The following is a 12,823-nucleotide window of genomic DNA, read 5'->3' as shown; positions in this document are numbered from 1 at the left end:
GCTTCCTTTAGTAGTCATGGGCTGTGGGTCTGGTGCTCGATATGTTTCCCTATAAAACATTTTATTCCCCCTTCCATTTTTAGTGCAGGGGAAACAAAAGCTAATCTGGTCTTGGTTCGATTTGGTTTGTTTCTTGGTGTTTAGGACAACAATTCTGCTGACTCGGAGATAAGAATCCAGTTAATCTCTCTGCCCGCGTACGGCACCCTCTTACGGATGTCTGGCTCTCGTGATGAAGGGCTTTCCAAGGTTTATAATTTCACCATGGAAGACATCAACAACCAGAGGATCAGGTATCAAAGAGCTATTCTCCTTCAAGCCGTGCCAGCGACAAGCTCGGCGGGCTTTCCGCAGGGATCTCTGGGCTGGGTTCTGTTAGTACAAAGTGTATCAAAGGTATTTCTGTACCTTTCTTGGCTCTTGTACCGTATGAGATTCTAAACGAGAGCATTTCCTGTGCGCGGAATGAGGTGTTTATGCACGTCTGAAATGCCAGTAGTTGGCGTAGCTTCACATTACGGGAATTTCTTCTGCGTCCGCAATGTCGCGGTTAGGTAGGCAACACCTAAAAGGGTGATTTAAAAGAACTCGGGGAATGGACGTGAAGGAGGGTTGGGAACTGAAATACCACCTCTCTTCCAAGAGGTGTGCGTTCACCTCTAAACGCAGGGCTGAGATGCGTTTGCCTGACCCAGACCGCGTTCTGACTTTCACAGCTACTCCGCCACGTTTGAGACCAGCGATCAGCCCGTTACGGACGTCTTCCACTTCGCCGTTTTTGATGCAGATAACAACCGGCTCGACAGGCAGATGTTCACCGTCACGATCACGGCTGCCCAGACAACGCCGTCGCTCATTGCTTTTGCTGACCATATCACTGTAAGTGGCTGCGCAGGGTACTAGGAACGGTGACGGGAATGTCTTAGATGCCAGGAATTGAACAGCTTTCCTGGACCGAGGGAAAATCGATGAAGAGACACGGTGTTGCACATGCAATCCCGTGAGCGCAAAGGGTTAACTAATTACTTGGAGGCCAGAGGAGGCAGACCGTACAGCTGCGTCCCTGAACCTCGTCTGCTTACATCTGGACGGGAGCGGGGTTCTCCCTAGGGTGTCCCGCTGATAGCGGTGGAACAAGTCTCACTCAGCCCTTTTTAATATTTCGTCCCTTATTTCACCAGCTTATCCGTAAAAGATGAGCAGAAGGCAGGTCTGAAAACATCTGGTGCTTTGGCCTGATACGCAGCGTTTCAGGCTCCTTATCAAAGCCCTTTGAAGCGATCTCCCTCCTTTCCAGCTTTGCACTCCCCCTCCCTTGCCTTCAAAAGGCTCCCCTCAACAAGAAACGCAGATCTCGCCTTCCAAGAGGTCAGCGTGACTCTGCCGGTTCTCTTCTTGCCCCGATGAAGCACCCACCGGCTCTTCTTGGGGGCCAGGCCAGCTTCGTTCTTCCCCTCCCACCTCGCCTCCCAGCTGATCTCATGCTGAATGCATCTAGGGGAGGATGGGACAGGACCCGAGAGACTGGGCAAGCCTCTTCCACGGAGGCCGGCTTGTCGAGCGACGGTTTGTGCGTTGTGTGCGTCGGCGGGGGTTTTGCCACGCGCTTTTGGTTTCCAGGTGGATGAGGGAGGCAGGGTCCCGCTGCTGGCTCATCACCACGTAGCTGCTGATTACGATACGGCTGCCAAGGAAGACCTGAGGCTCACAGTTCTCACTCTCCCTGTGTACGGCTACCTTGAAAACACTAAGACAGGTAAACTGCTTGGCTATCGCTTCTTCCTCTTGGCCGATGAAAGGGAACGTAGGGATTGCCGTGCTGGAGCACGTTCCGGTCTGTCTCAGCGCAGTGCTGCTTGGCATCAGTTGATCCCAAAGAGCTCGTGAGGGCAGCGTTACGAGATAAAGCGTCTCTGGGGAGCGTTGCCTCCTAATTCTCGTTGGTTGGAGACGTGTCGATGCTGTGGGACTGGGGCATTAAGAGCCTTTCCAAGCCCGTGTGTTGTATTTTCATCATGCCTTATTTTGGCCGTCCTTGTTACGGCAGAACAAACTTTGCTAAATTCCTCTGAACGTCCCAGCAAGCTGTAAGGCTGTGAGAGCTGTGGCAGAGCACGGCTCACAGCGTTCTCTTCGTCTCACCGTGTTATCGAGAAAAGGTAGGATTTGTACCATGTTGTGCAAAGGCGTTCATCCAGGAGACTCGTCTGCTTAATCCTGCGTGTGGTCCTAACGGGAGCGGCGTATATCGTTTGACTTAATTCGTAACTTGCCTTTGTAAAATATCACCGCGGGTTGGCCAGCGTAGCGGCTTGTTACAGCAGCGATTGCCTTTCGTCTGGAGAGCACGGGTTGCTAACCATTACACGTCGTCCCTCCTAACTGCATCCTACGAACGAACTCCGGTTTGTGCCATTTTGGTAAGGGGGAGCCTCTCTCCTCGAACAGGCAACGGCCGGGTGATTTTCTCGGCTGCGAGCCTTAGTTTTGCAAGGCGAAGCTTGATGTAGAGATTATGTTGAGGCCAGGTGGCACGTTGTCTGGTCTCTGAAGAAAGCCTGGGCAGTTCTGGACGTGGGATTGCTTGTACTACACGTAAAACCGCAGCTGCCCCCATGCCTACTCTAACGCGGCAGACGTTGCTTTCTACAAAGGTCACGAGACGTGCGAAAGCCACGCTGTAGGAACGAACGTCCTTCTGCACCCTTCGCCACGTGCCGGTCTTCTCCTAATCCTGCTGCTTTTATTTTTAGTTCATCAGTGAACGGAACATCCTTTCACTAGTGGTATTCTGGTTTGCAGGTGAGAGTTTTGGCCCGCAGAGCGAGTCTGCTGTGACCGCAGACGCATCCTTTTCCCTTCACGATGTTCTAGAGAACAGCGTTTACTACTTCCAGAGCCTCCACGAAAGCATCGAGCCGACGAGTGACGTTTTCAGCTTTTACGTGAGCGACGGCTTCAGCCGGTCTGAGGTGCAGAGCATTAACATCACGATTCAGGTATGCCTCTGCTCGCTCCTTTCTAACACATGGGAAGGGGATTAAAGGGAGCTTCCTTCCTCCCATCCGATTCCTTCCCCCAGCGCAGGCACGTAATTCCCCGTGACGCCAGAAGAGCAGAGGTGCATTGCAGCGTCTTCCCCAGGGCTTATTTCTTAGATGTCTCCCCCCCTCTCTTAGAAGCAGCCGGGGTGCTGGATAGATTTGGAGAGACTGGTGTAGCCCGATCTCAGCACCAGTCATCCTGTCATTTGGGAGGTTGTGTTTCCTTCAGGTGGGCAGCGGGCTTTTCCCCTTGGCCGTTTCCCTTGATTGACTGTGTGCCTTTCGGGACCAGCGGCAGAACGACGAGCCCCCAGAGATGGTGCTGGAGCCGGTCAGGGCGCGCGAGGGCTCGGGTCTGGTCGTTACCAACGCTTCCCTCAACCTGCGGGACTTGGACACCCAGAACAGCGAACTTGTCATCGTGGTCACCGAAAGTCCTGAACACGGTAAGTCCTGACGAGCCACGGGGGCGAGAGCGCGCGCGTGGGTCTTTGTGCGTCCGTGGGTCTTTAGAGCTGCGTGTCCGTACGTCTGGGCGTGCGTAACAGCCCCTGGTGCGAGCGAGGAGTGTTTCTATCAAGCGCGTTTAGTCTGCGTTTGGACCCGCAGCCACGGAGGGATCGTGCTTCGGCACAGACCTCTTCTCCGAGAGCCGTCCCTCGCTATCCCTGGCAGAGGGCACAGGGCGCTGCATGCACGCCCCCGGGAAGTTCCCTTTTGCGTTACCCCATTTCCTACTGCGGGGCTCAGTTCCTAGGAGCCGAGCAACCAGCATCTCTCTGCGGTGATAAAGCAAGGCAGGGTGTCCGGTGAAGGCTAGCGTCGTGTTCCGCTAGCGAGGGCTGCGCACCCTTTTTCAGATCTCGTGTACGGAGCCAAATTCTTACCGGCTTTGGCAACGAGCAGATAACTCCCTTCGGTTTTTCCCTTCCCGCTGAGAGCCGGCACACAGAGTCCCCAGCAGTCCGTCTTCTCCCCATAATTTTTATCCATCTGTTGCTTTTCAGGTCATCTCCGCAAGAGGCAGACTGCTGCGGAGCCCCCGCAGCGTGGACGTGCGCTGGCCGTGGGCTCGTCCTTCACCTACCAGGACATTTTGGATGAGCTGATCGTTTATACTCAGAGCGGCGCGGCAGCACAAACGGACGAGTTTGGCTTCTCCGTCACGGACGGTCTCCACACGCGGACGGGGAGGCTGGAGTTCTTCGTGGAGCCACCGAAGAAGGAGCCACCCGCGTTAGATGTCAACGGGGGCTTGCAGCTCCCAGTTGGTACGGGGAGAGGGAGGAGGACGGTAGTGCTTGCTGTTGCTGTACGGTCCAGTCTAAACCAGTCGCTTAGCTGGATTGGCTGAAGCTGTTTGTGGACTTTCTTTCTCTGGTCCAGGCTCTGCGGCACACCTCACAGATCAGCACTTGAAAGCAGCAGCTCTTTATTCGGATGACGCAACGATTCGATTTGTCGTGAAGAAGGATCCCAGCGTGGGCCAGCTGCAGTTGACCAAAACTGATAATCCCGTCCGGATCTCTGTCAAAGGACCTGTGAAAAGTTTCACCCAGGCTGATATAAATAAAGGTGAGAGCGCTTGATTTTAGATAATCACGGCAGGTAATAGGTAGTCCGGCGAGGAGCAGGGAGTCTGACTCGGTGATCCTTATGGATCCCTTCCAACTGGAGGTATTCCGTGCTTCTGTGATCGTTATGAGAGGGGGAGGATGGCTCGAAGCAGGGAAGGGAGAGGGAAAGAAGATAGATAAGGTCGTTTTGTTCGAGCAGAAACACGTATCATTAAGCAAGCGTTAAGAAGTCTCTCTCAGCAGGAGAAAAAGAATAAAGAGAAAAAATAACGAAACCCAAATCCAGGAGCTCTGTCGAGCCCCAGGTCCCTCGGCTTATCGTGCCAGCCTGGTGCCAAGCGAAGAATTAAATGATACGGCCTGTACTAAACCACCCTTTTCTCCTGTCCCTCTCTCCAGGGCACGTGCTGTACAGTCACAAGAAAGGGGATCCTGGCGGGAATTTCGCCTTCGCCTTCGATGTCATCGATGCAGATGGCAACAAACTGTCGGACCAGGTTTTTTCTATTAGCGTATTAGGTAAAAGATTCCCATCCCTCACGTACTGCACGTTAAGGTGTAATTCTTGAGGTGAAGTTTTTACTCGCTGTTAATTCCAAGGCCTTGGAGGTTTGGGGCACGGGGAGAGTTCACGGGTGTAAGGACTAGCTCTTTGGCTTCTGACAAACTCGCTGAAAAAGGTAGAAACATCTTCATACCGTCTAGATTGTCTTTAAGACTCTGTAACGTTACCGTCCCCTCGGTTAATGCGAGGCCCAGAGTACCTGTTCTGGAATTAGCAGCCTGGAAGGTGTTTCTGTGTATGTCGTACCCGATTTAAATAACACCGGGCAAAGGAGGGCGAGTGTCTCCTAACTCAGACTTTGCGTTTAACCCTTTCAGAGGACAGATTCCCCCCCTCCATCATCGCTAACGAAGGGTTGGTCTTGGATGAGAACTCGGCAAAGACGATCACGACCCTCCAGCTCTCGGCCAGCGACCGGGACAGTGAGCCGAGCCGGCTGCGGTACAAGCTGACCAAGCAGCCACAGCTGGGGCATCTGGAGCACGCCGCCTCCCCAGGTTAGCACGGCGGATTTTACTCGGTCGCTACTCCTAGGAGCAAAGCACTGGAGGGCTTTTGAGCCCAAGAGATTCGCTGCAGGAAAAATGCGCTTGGAGGCAGCAGCACGGAATGATTTTTGTGTCAGAAACGTGACGGTCATTAGCCCGGGGGGTTGGAGAATAGGGTGAGGGGAGGCAAGGCAGCCCGACGATCACAGATGAGGATTCATTCAGCCTCTGGGTGAGTTTATTGCCCACGGTAACCTTGCCTGGTTGACTTCGCAGATCAGTCCGGCTCGCCGCTGCGCGAATCTCCCCTTTCAGGACGTATTGCTGCATCCGCATGACAGGCAAAACCCTTCAGCCTTTTCTGTGACCACATATAGCACAGTGCCCCAAAGAACCCATCCCCGAACGGCCACGGTAACAGAGCCCACCTTGGTGAGCAGACGCCGTGCTTTCCGTCCCCCTCTTGGCCAGGATGGCCCTCGGTCCCCAAACACCAGCCTCTTTTCCCGGCGGTGCTTTGGAGAGAGGAAGGGAACTAAAGAAACTTCGTCGTGGTGCGACAGATGCGCTGGATAATGAATTCTGGGAGTTCGGAGAGAGGGAAATGGTCGGTCCCGCGAAACTCAGAAAATAACGACCTGCAAACGTGATCCGAGTTTGAGAGTTGCCTTCCGTGCCCCCTGACAGTACGAGCGTCCCACCCTTCTCTGCTTGAATTAATCGAAATCTATGCTGTCGTGTGATATGCTCCTCCCGTTTAGATCGTACTCATCTAAGGTGATATGTCTTCGTAGAACTAGGTTTCCCGTTAACAGGAGAGTAAAGTGGAAATATCTGCTGTGTGTTTTCAAGACGCAGACAGGCCCTGTACAGCTCGGTTTTAAGCGCGTGGTTTTACCGGCTCCGTTTCAGCCCGTCCGCTCGCAGTGCGAGACGTCCTCTGGCAAACACGTTGAAAGGGTAGGAACGGCGCGCGGAAGTTATAATGAGCAAACCCCCTGCTGAAGGGAACAATTAAAACAACTTGCAAGATTTTTGTCTAAATTGCAAACTAAACAGTGAATCCCGTCCTTTGGAGACCTGAAAGAGCTGGGTTAAGGATTTTATTCCTCCTGTTATTTAAACTGTGATGATTCTGACTTGCGTGCATTTTTCATGTCCGTGATGGACTAAGGAAGATGCAGGCTCGCGCACTGTGAAGGAGTTGTTCTCGCGATTTCAATGACCTAAACTTGAGGAGGGGGTACTGATGTGTTCAAAAGAGAACACAAATATTTAAAGCTCACGAGCTCTGAGGAAACCTCGGCTAATCGTCCCGGTTTGGCTCATTTATTTATATCCCATCCTGGTGTCTCTTGTAGCGTGGCCAGTACTCGTCGGTAGCCATTTAGCGTGGTAAACCGGTGAAAAACTTTTTGTCAGGGTTTTTGTTGTTGTTAAGAGCAGTAAAACCGTGGAGCTGCAGCGGTGAGGCTTAAAGGCTTTTGAAGATGCGTGTCGGGTACCTTTCTGTGCCTGTGTCACACCTGACGACCTGTAAAGACGTCAGCGTTGAAAACGGGGCTTAGTCCGTTCGAAACGCAGGGGGACAAGGAGGGGAAAAGAGAGCAGAGACTTGGAAGGCATTTTCGGAAAGCGCCGTGAGGCCAGGAAGCCTTTTTTTTTGCAGCCATGCCGCGGGTCGGTCGGCCCCGCGCAGGCGTGAAAACGGAAGCGTTACATCTCCCGTTGTTCTCACCGCTTCTCCCTTGCCCCGTGCCCCGAGACGCCCGTCCCCAGCAGGGCGTCGTGACAGCGCGAGCGCCGCTGTAAACCCCTCCGTCTGGGAGGAAGTCTGTGCTTCTTCCTGCCGCTACCTCGATTTATAAGTTGTCGAGCGGAGTTTTTAAGGAGGCTCCGTGCCAGCTGAATCCCTGGCTCAGCTGAGGTTCGTGGTACAGCCTGAACTGGAGCAGAGCAAGCCAAGGCTGAGTGCTTATGGCTACGTACGGCCAGCTCCCTATATTTTTCCCTGCCTCGCTCCTTCAATCGCCCATTTGCCCCCCGTTGTTCTTTTTCTAGGGACAAGAATTAGTTCTTTCAGCCAGGCAGACTTGGCCTCTCGCAGCATCCGGTACGTCCACACCAGCGATGTTGAAAAGCACGCGGACGCGTTCACCTTTTCTGTTTCTGACGGAACGAATGAGGTAAGTCCCGGCACGGTTTTTTTGCGGGCTGTTCATTCTGTAGGATGCGATGGGAGTCGGTTTTCCTCTTGGGTGCTTGCGGGAGACAGTTACACCTAGCAGAGGAAACGAAACAAGCCACACACGGGCTGGTCATCTGGCAACGGTGTGAAACGTTTCCTCTGCTGCGAGAGATCTTACGTACCGCAGGGGAGGGAATGAGCCTTGGCCATCTGAGATGTAGCCTCATGAGACTGGTTGACCAAGATTTCATTGTCTGGTTTTTATCTGCTCCTGGAACTCAGCTTTGATCCAGTGCACTGACAACATACCCAGAAGCACGGTTAGACCCTTGAGAAATGTCTCCTTCCTGCTGTCTGAAAGGGAAAAATCATAGCTGCAAATAGAGGGGGAGGGAGGGAAGGAGAAGTGAGCGTCCATAAATATCACAGAAAAAGGAAGAATAAATTGGTGGGGAGGGATAGAGGAGGTCACGTTCACAAGGTCCGAGCTTAGAAGCTCTCATTTACCCAACTGAACAAGGCCAAAATGAAGTGACCCATGCTGCGCGGATCACCGTGGTCTCCTTAAAGCGTTCCTGTTTCAGTGGAGTTGCACTCTTGGTAGACCGAATTCCTCAAGAGATGCTTTCCCTCCCGTTCCAGGTGAGCCAGACGTTTGACATCACCATAAACCCCGTGGATGACTCCTTACCCGTAGTGCAAAGCCTCGGGATGACGGTTCAGGAGGGTCTGAGAAAAACCATCACGGAGTTTGAGCTTAAAGCAACAGATGCTGACACAGAGGTAAGGCAGGACTTCCCCTGGCCTCCTCCCTCCCCTGTCCTGGTGCTGGGGTCGTGCCATCAGCTTTGCCACTCTCTCTCCTTGATGCAGGCTGACTCAATTACGTTGACAGTCGTGCAGCCCCCCCGGCACGGCCTGATCGAACGTACCAGCAACGGGCAGCGTTACCACCAAGCCACCACCTTCACGATGGACGACATCTACCAGAACCGCATCAGCTACAGTCATGGTGGTAGCAACTCGGAGAAGGATCACTTCACTTTCACTGTGTCTGATGGGACCAATCCCTTCTTCGTTATGGAGGATGGGGGGAAGAAGGTAAGGGGAGGAGAAGGAATGTGAGGGAGATCTTCTATAGCTAAGAGAAAGCTCTCAGAGAAGGGGAAGCTTAGCTGCTGTGGCTCCACTGAAGATAAGGGCTGAGTATTCTCAGTTAGGTGATGCCATCTGCTGCTTCCCCGGCGTAGCAGCCTCTGTGCGTGCAAACTCGCCCCAGGACCTTGATCCCAGCAGAGCTGAAGGGACCAAAGCTGGTAATACGGTGGATGAGGCTCTGGCTCCCAAAGTAAGAGCCGTCTCTCTGAACTTTTGTCAGGTCGTGACAGCAGCACCGCAGCGCTTCACAGTGGACATTCTCTCTGTGGATGACGGGACGCCCAGGGTCGTCACCAACCTGGGTTTGCAGTGGCTGGAGTACGTGGATGGCAAGGTAACTGCCTGCCCGGGTTCAGCTTCGATCGTTTCTCAGGCTGTTGCGGGACAAGAAGCTTCACAGGAGAACATCCTGATCCTTCAGCGTTTTTAGTTTTGTGGTAGAGAACGGGTGTCCCTCCGTGCTCGTGAACTGTCTTGGAAAAGGCAGAGGTGTGCAGGGATCCCTGCGCCGCGGCTCCAGTAGCGAAACCAGGCAGCGTGGCTCCAGGGCACTAAATTGCTTCCCGGACCACCTCCTTCCCTTCCCTCAGCAGGACCACCGAGCCTGGCTCTTCTTGGCTCTTCCGCATGCAGTACAGCTCCTGCCCGCCTTCCTGGGCGGACACGTCCTGCCCCTCGTCCCTCCTCCCCAGGGCGGTTTGTTTTCAGCTGTACCGATGGCAGAGAAGTCTCGAGTATCTGCTGACGTGGTAGAGATAGATGGCTATCAAAGAAACATGGTGGGCTATCAAAAAGAAACGTGGTGGGCTATCAAAGAAATGTGGTGGCTATCTGGGCTCAAATTCCTGACTTCCAAAAAAGCCTCCTGCGGTTCCAGTCTCTCTTTGTTGTTAAAAGTGTTTTCTTGATAAGAGAAAGCAAAATGTGGACCAACTGAGGCACATCCGCGTGGGGTCGGTTGAAAGAGGACAAGTGCAGGTGCACTACAGCGGCATGAACTGTCCTGAGTCCTTCAACTTGAGGCTGTTTGTAACTGGTTTGGGCAAAGCCAGGCCTCACCTGAGCGTCAGCACGGTTCGTGGAGCAGCGATTTCCAGCTGAAACCAAAAGATTTGTCATAGCTTTTATCCCCAGCTAGATAGGGCTGGGCACCTTGTTCCGAATTTGCTTTTCTTTGAGCCACAACGGGTTTTTATTAAACAAACCAAAGGTGAGGCAGAATTTGAATCCTTCCTGTGATTTTACACCCCCCAGCTTTTCCCCTCACGGAGGGTTGGGCTTTTTGGGTGAACAGTCAGACTTGCAGAAGCTGGATCTCCAGAGATTTATTCCCTTGGTTTGGCTTTAACCCAGGCAACCAACCTAATCACGAAGAAGGAATTACTGACGACCGATCCTGACACGGACGACAAGCAGCTGATCTATGAGATAACGACTGGTCCCAGAAACGGTTACGTGGAGAACAAACTGAAACCCGGGACAGCTGTGACCACCTTTACGCAGGGTATGGACGGTGGGCTGGATGCTGTTGCTTTTTTAAGTCCGTTTGTCCGGGTGGCTTGTGCCAGGGGGGAAAGGGGAGAAGACGAAGGGCGAATCTCAAAGGGGCGTCAAAAATAAGAATTGAGCTTTGCTTTTGATTGCAGAAATCCTGTAATTTCTTATAGATGCCGACCTGTGTCCTGTAGCACACCCAGGTTCTCCAGGCTTGTTAGAGCTGGAGATGTGACTTGGGACAGCAAAGACTTGTAGGGATGGCACGTGGATCTAAGCGTCACAAGGGCTGGTAGATGTTTAGCCAGCAGTGCAGAGTCAGCAACGCCCGGAAAGTTCGCTGTCGGAGGACCCGAGGGAAGGGGAGGTGAGGGAGTCACCACTGCCTACACCACGGTGCTCCTTCGGACTCCTTCAGAGAGGCTCAACTCACAGCGCAGCCTTTTTTAGCGTTTCTGCCTTTTTTTTTTTTTTTTTTTTTTTAGCGTTCCTGCTACTGCAGGTCGCAGAGCCTGGCACCATTAGGCGCAGGACGAATGCGGTCAGCAGTTCTGCTGTTTTAGGGCTGGAGGTTGGCAGACGTGTATTGTACTGCAGAAGGTCAGAGCGCCCGAACCATCTCAGCGGCGAGGAGAGCCCTGTTAGGACGTGCCACCTTCCAGAACAGCACTGCGATACGTGCTGCCCAAGGAAATTCGTATTTCTTGCATTTCGTCAAAGCGACTTTAGATTTACCTTATTTTTAAGTACGAGCCGTTACCGATAAAGACTAGGCAAGGGGATGTCTTGTCACAGCTCGTAGGCTGGCTTCTACCACACGTGAGACCAAGGGAGGTAGAAAAGCTGCTGCAGCGTGAAGGGCGTGTGGAGAGCCCGACCCCCGCGGCCGTGCGGATGCGTGTCTCCGCGCTGCTCGTCTGTAAAAGTGCCGTTGAATTTCTGGGTTGGCTCATCGGATGTCTCCTCCCGGCAGAGGATGTGAACCAGGGCCTCGTTCGGTACGTGGCGCATGAGGAGAAGGTTCAGGAGACCACAGACAGCTTTCAGTTCCTCGTGAAGGACAGCAAACCCAACGTGGTCAGTGGCAACATCTTCCACATCCGGTGGTCCCTCCTCAGCTTTACGCGCACCAGGTAAATGGCGTGGGGTTTACGGCACTCCTCAGAGAGATGGGGTCGTACCTGGAGTGAGCAGAGGGGGTCTGTGATACGTCATCGGACCTACAGCGTGGAAACGAGATTGCGGGGCAGTTGTGGTGAGGTGGGTGTCAGTCTCTTCTCCCAAGCAACAAGTGATAGGACAAGAGGAAATGGCCTCAAGGTGCTCCAGGGGAGGTTTAGGCTGGGTATTAGGAAAAAGTCTTCACCGAAAGGGTGGTCAGGCATTGGAACAGGCTGCCCAGAGAGGCGGTGGAGTCACCGTCCCTGGAGGTGTTGTTCAAAGAGCGTGTAGACATGGCACTTTGGGACATGGTCTAGTAGACATGGTGGTATTGACTTGACAGTTGGACTTGGTGATCCTAGAGGTCTTTTCCAACCCTAAAGATTCTGTGATTCTCTGATTCTACCATCGTTTCTGCCTGTGTTTCCCTGGCACCCCGTCGGGACTGACTGTAGCACCGCACGTGGCATTGCTGTTGAATTAACACTGTTGATTTCTAGCGGGAGGCGTAGGGGAGCCAACGGCAGCCGGTACGGCAGTGGGAACTCCCGTGCGTGCCTGCCGGATTAAACCGGGGCGCGGGGCTTGCTCCCCAGCCTGTTACTTCTATCCGCTTGTTGCGTTTCCAGCTACTTCGTCAGAGAGAACGCAGGCTCTGTGAGCGTCACCGTGAGGCGGATTGGTAACCTCAACCAGTACGCGATTGTCTTGTGCCGCACGGAGCCGGGAACGGCCACCTCCAGCTCCGGTTCGCGGCCGGGAGAGCAGGACTACGTGGAGTACGCAGGGCAGGTAGGTTGGGACAGCGGGAAAGGGAAGGTCTGACCATGCATGCCTTCAAGGCTGGATGAAAGAACTGATAAAAACTGATAAAACCACAAAGGAGACCGTGTTTCCTTTCTGAAACTTTGTGGCTTATTTGCTTTCGGCAGAGGGTCTCTTTTTTTCATGGGTGTTTTTTTTTTGTGTTGGCCGACGCGCTTTGCCGCAGCGGTCTGACAGACCGCAAATGTCACGGGCGTGCCTCGGCAGGAATGTCATTCCTCCTCGTGCAAAGGGTGAGAACCAGCGCCGAGATCAGCGCGGGTAGGGCCCTACGCACTGCCTTTGCTGCTGCCTTTGACCTCCGCTGGCCGTTCATCCTCCGT

At 53.5% G+C, this 12,823-nt stretch overlaps 1 protein-coding gene across 15 annotated transcripts in view; it reads left to right on the top strand.

Annotated features, from left to right (window-relative positions):
• FRAS1 (Fraser extracellular matrix complex subunit 1) overlaps nucleotides 1-12,823 on the top strand; it is a 160,563-nt gene that overhangs the window by 129,919 nt on the left and 17,821 nt on the right. For 14 of the 15 annotated variants that reach the window (XR_008576881.1, XR_008576882.1, XR_008576885.1 and 11 more), the window contains 16 exons: nucleotides 145-293; nucleotides 717-879; nucleotides 1,621-1,756; nucleotides 2,803-2,999; nucleotides 3,337-3,490; nucleotides 4,052-4,315; nucleotides 4,431-4,619; nucleotides 5,021-5,140; nucleotides 5,504-5,683; nucleotides 7,736-7,860; nucleotides 8,505-8,645; nucleotides 8,736-8,963; nucleotides 9,241-9,354; nucleotides 10,374-10,524; nucleotides 11,488-11,647; nucleotides 12,305-12,467. Coding sequence is in view for 8 of the 15 variants with exons in the window: in XM_054824195.1 (XP_054680170.1) it covers nucleotides 145-293; nucleotides 717-879; nucleotides 1,621-1,756; nucleotides 2,803-2,999; nucleotides 3,337-3,490; nucleotides 4,052-4,315; nucleotides 4,431-4,619; nucleotides 5,021-5,140; nucleotides 5,504-5,683; nucleotides 7,736-7,860; nucleotides 8,505-8,645; nucleotides 8,736-8,963; nucleotides 9,241-9,354; nucleotides 10,374-10,524; nucleotides 11,488-11,647; nucleotides 12,305-12,467 (2,634 nt within the window). In the remaining 7 variants the exon portion in view is untranslated. Of the gene's footprint in view, nucleotides 1-144; nucleotides 294-716; nucleotides 880-1,620; nucleotides 1,757-2,802; nucleotides 3,000-3,336; nucleotides 3,491-4,051; nucleotides 4,316-4,430; nucleotides 4,620-5,020; nucleotides 5,141-5,503; nucleotides 5,684-5,950; nucleotides 6,107-7,735; nucleotides 7,861-8,504; nucleotides 8,646-8,735; nucleotides 8,964-9,240; nucleotides 9,355-10,373; nucleotides 10,525-11,487; nucleotides 11,648-12,304; nucleotides 12,468-12,823 lie in introns of those variants that run through there. The other variant, XR_008576887.1, reaches the window with a different exon arrangement.

This window comes from Grus americana, chromosome 4 (genome assembly GCF_028858705.1).
Source record: "Grus americana isolate bGruAme1 chromosome 4, bGruAme1.mat, whole genome shotgun sequence".
NCBI classification, from domain to species: Eukaryota; Metazoa; Chordata; class Aves; order Gruiformes; family Gruidae; genus Grus; species Grus americana.
The sequence above is the reverse complement of the archived record's forward strand: the minus strand, read 5'-3'. Positions and strand labels throughout refer to the sequence as shown.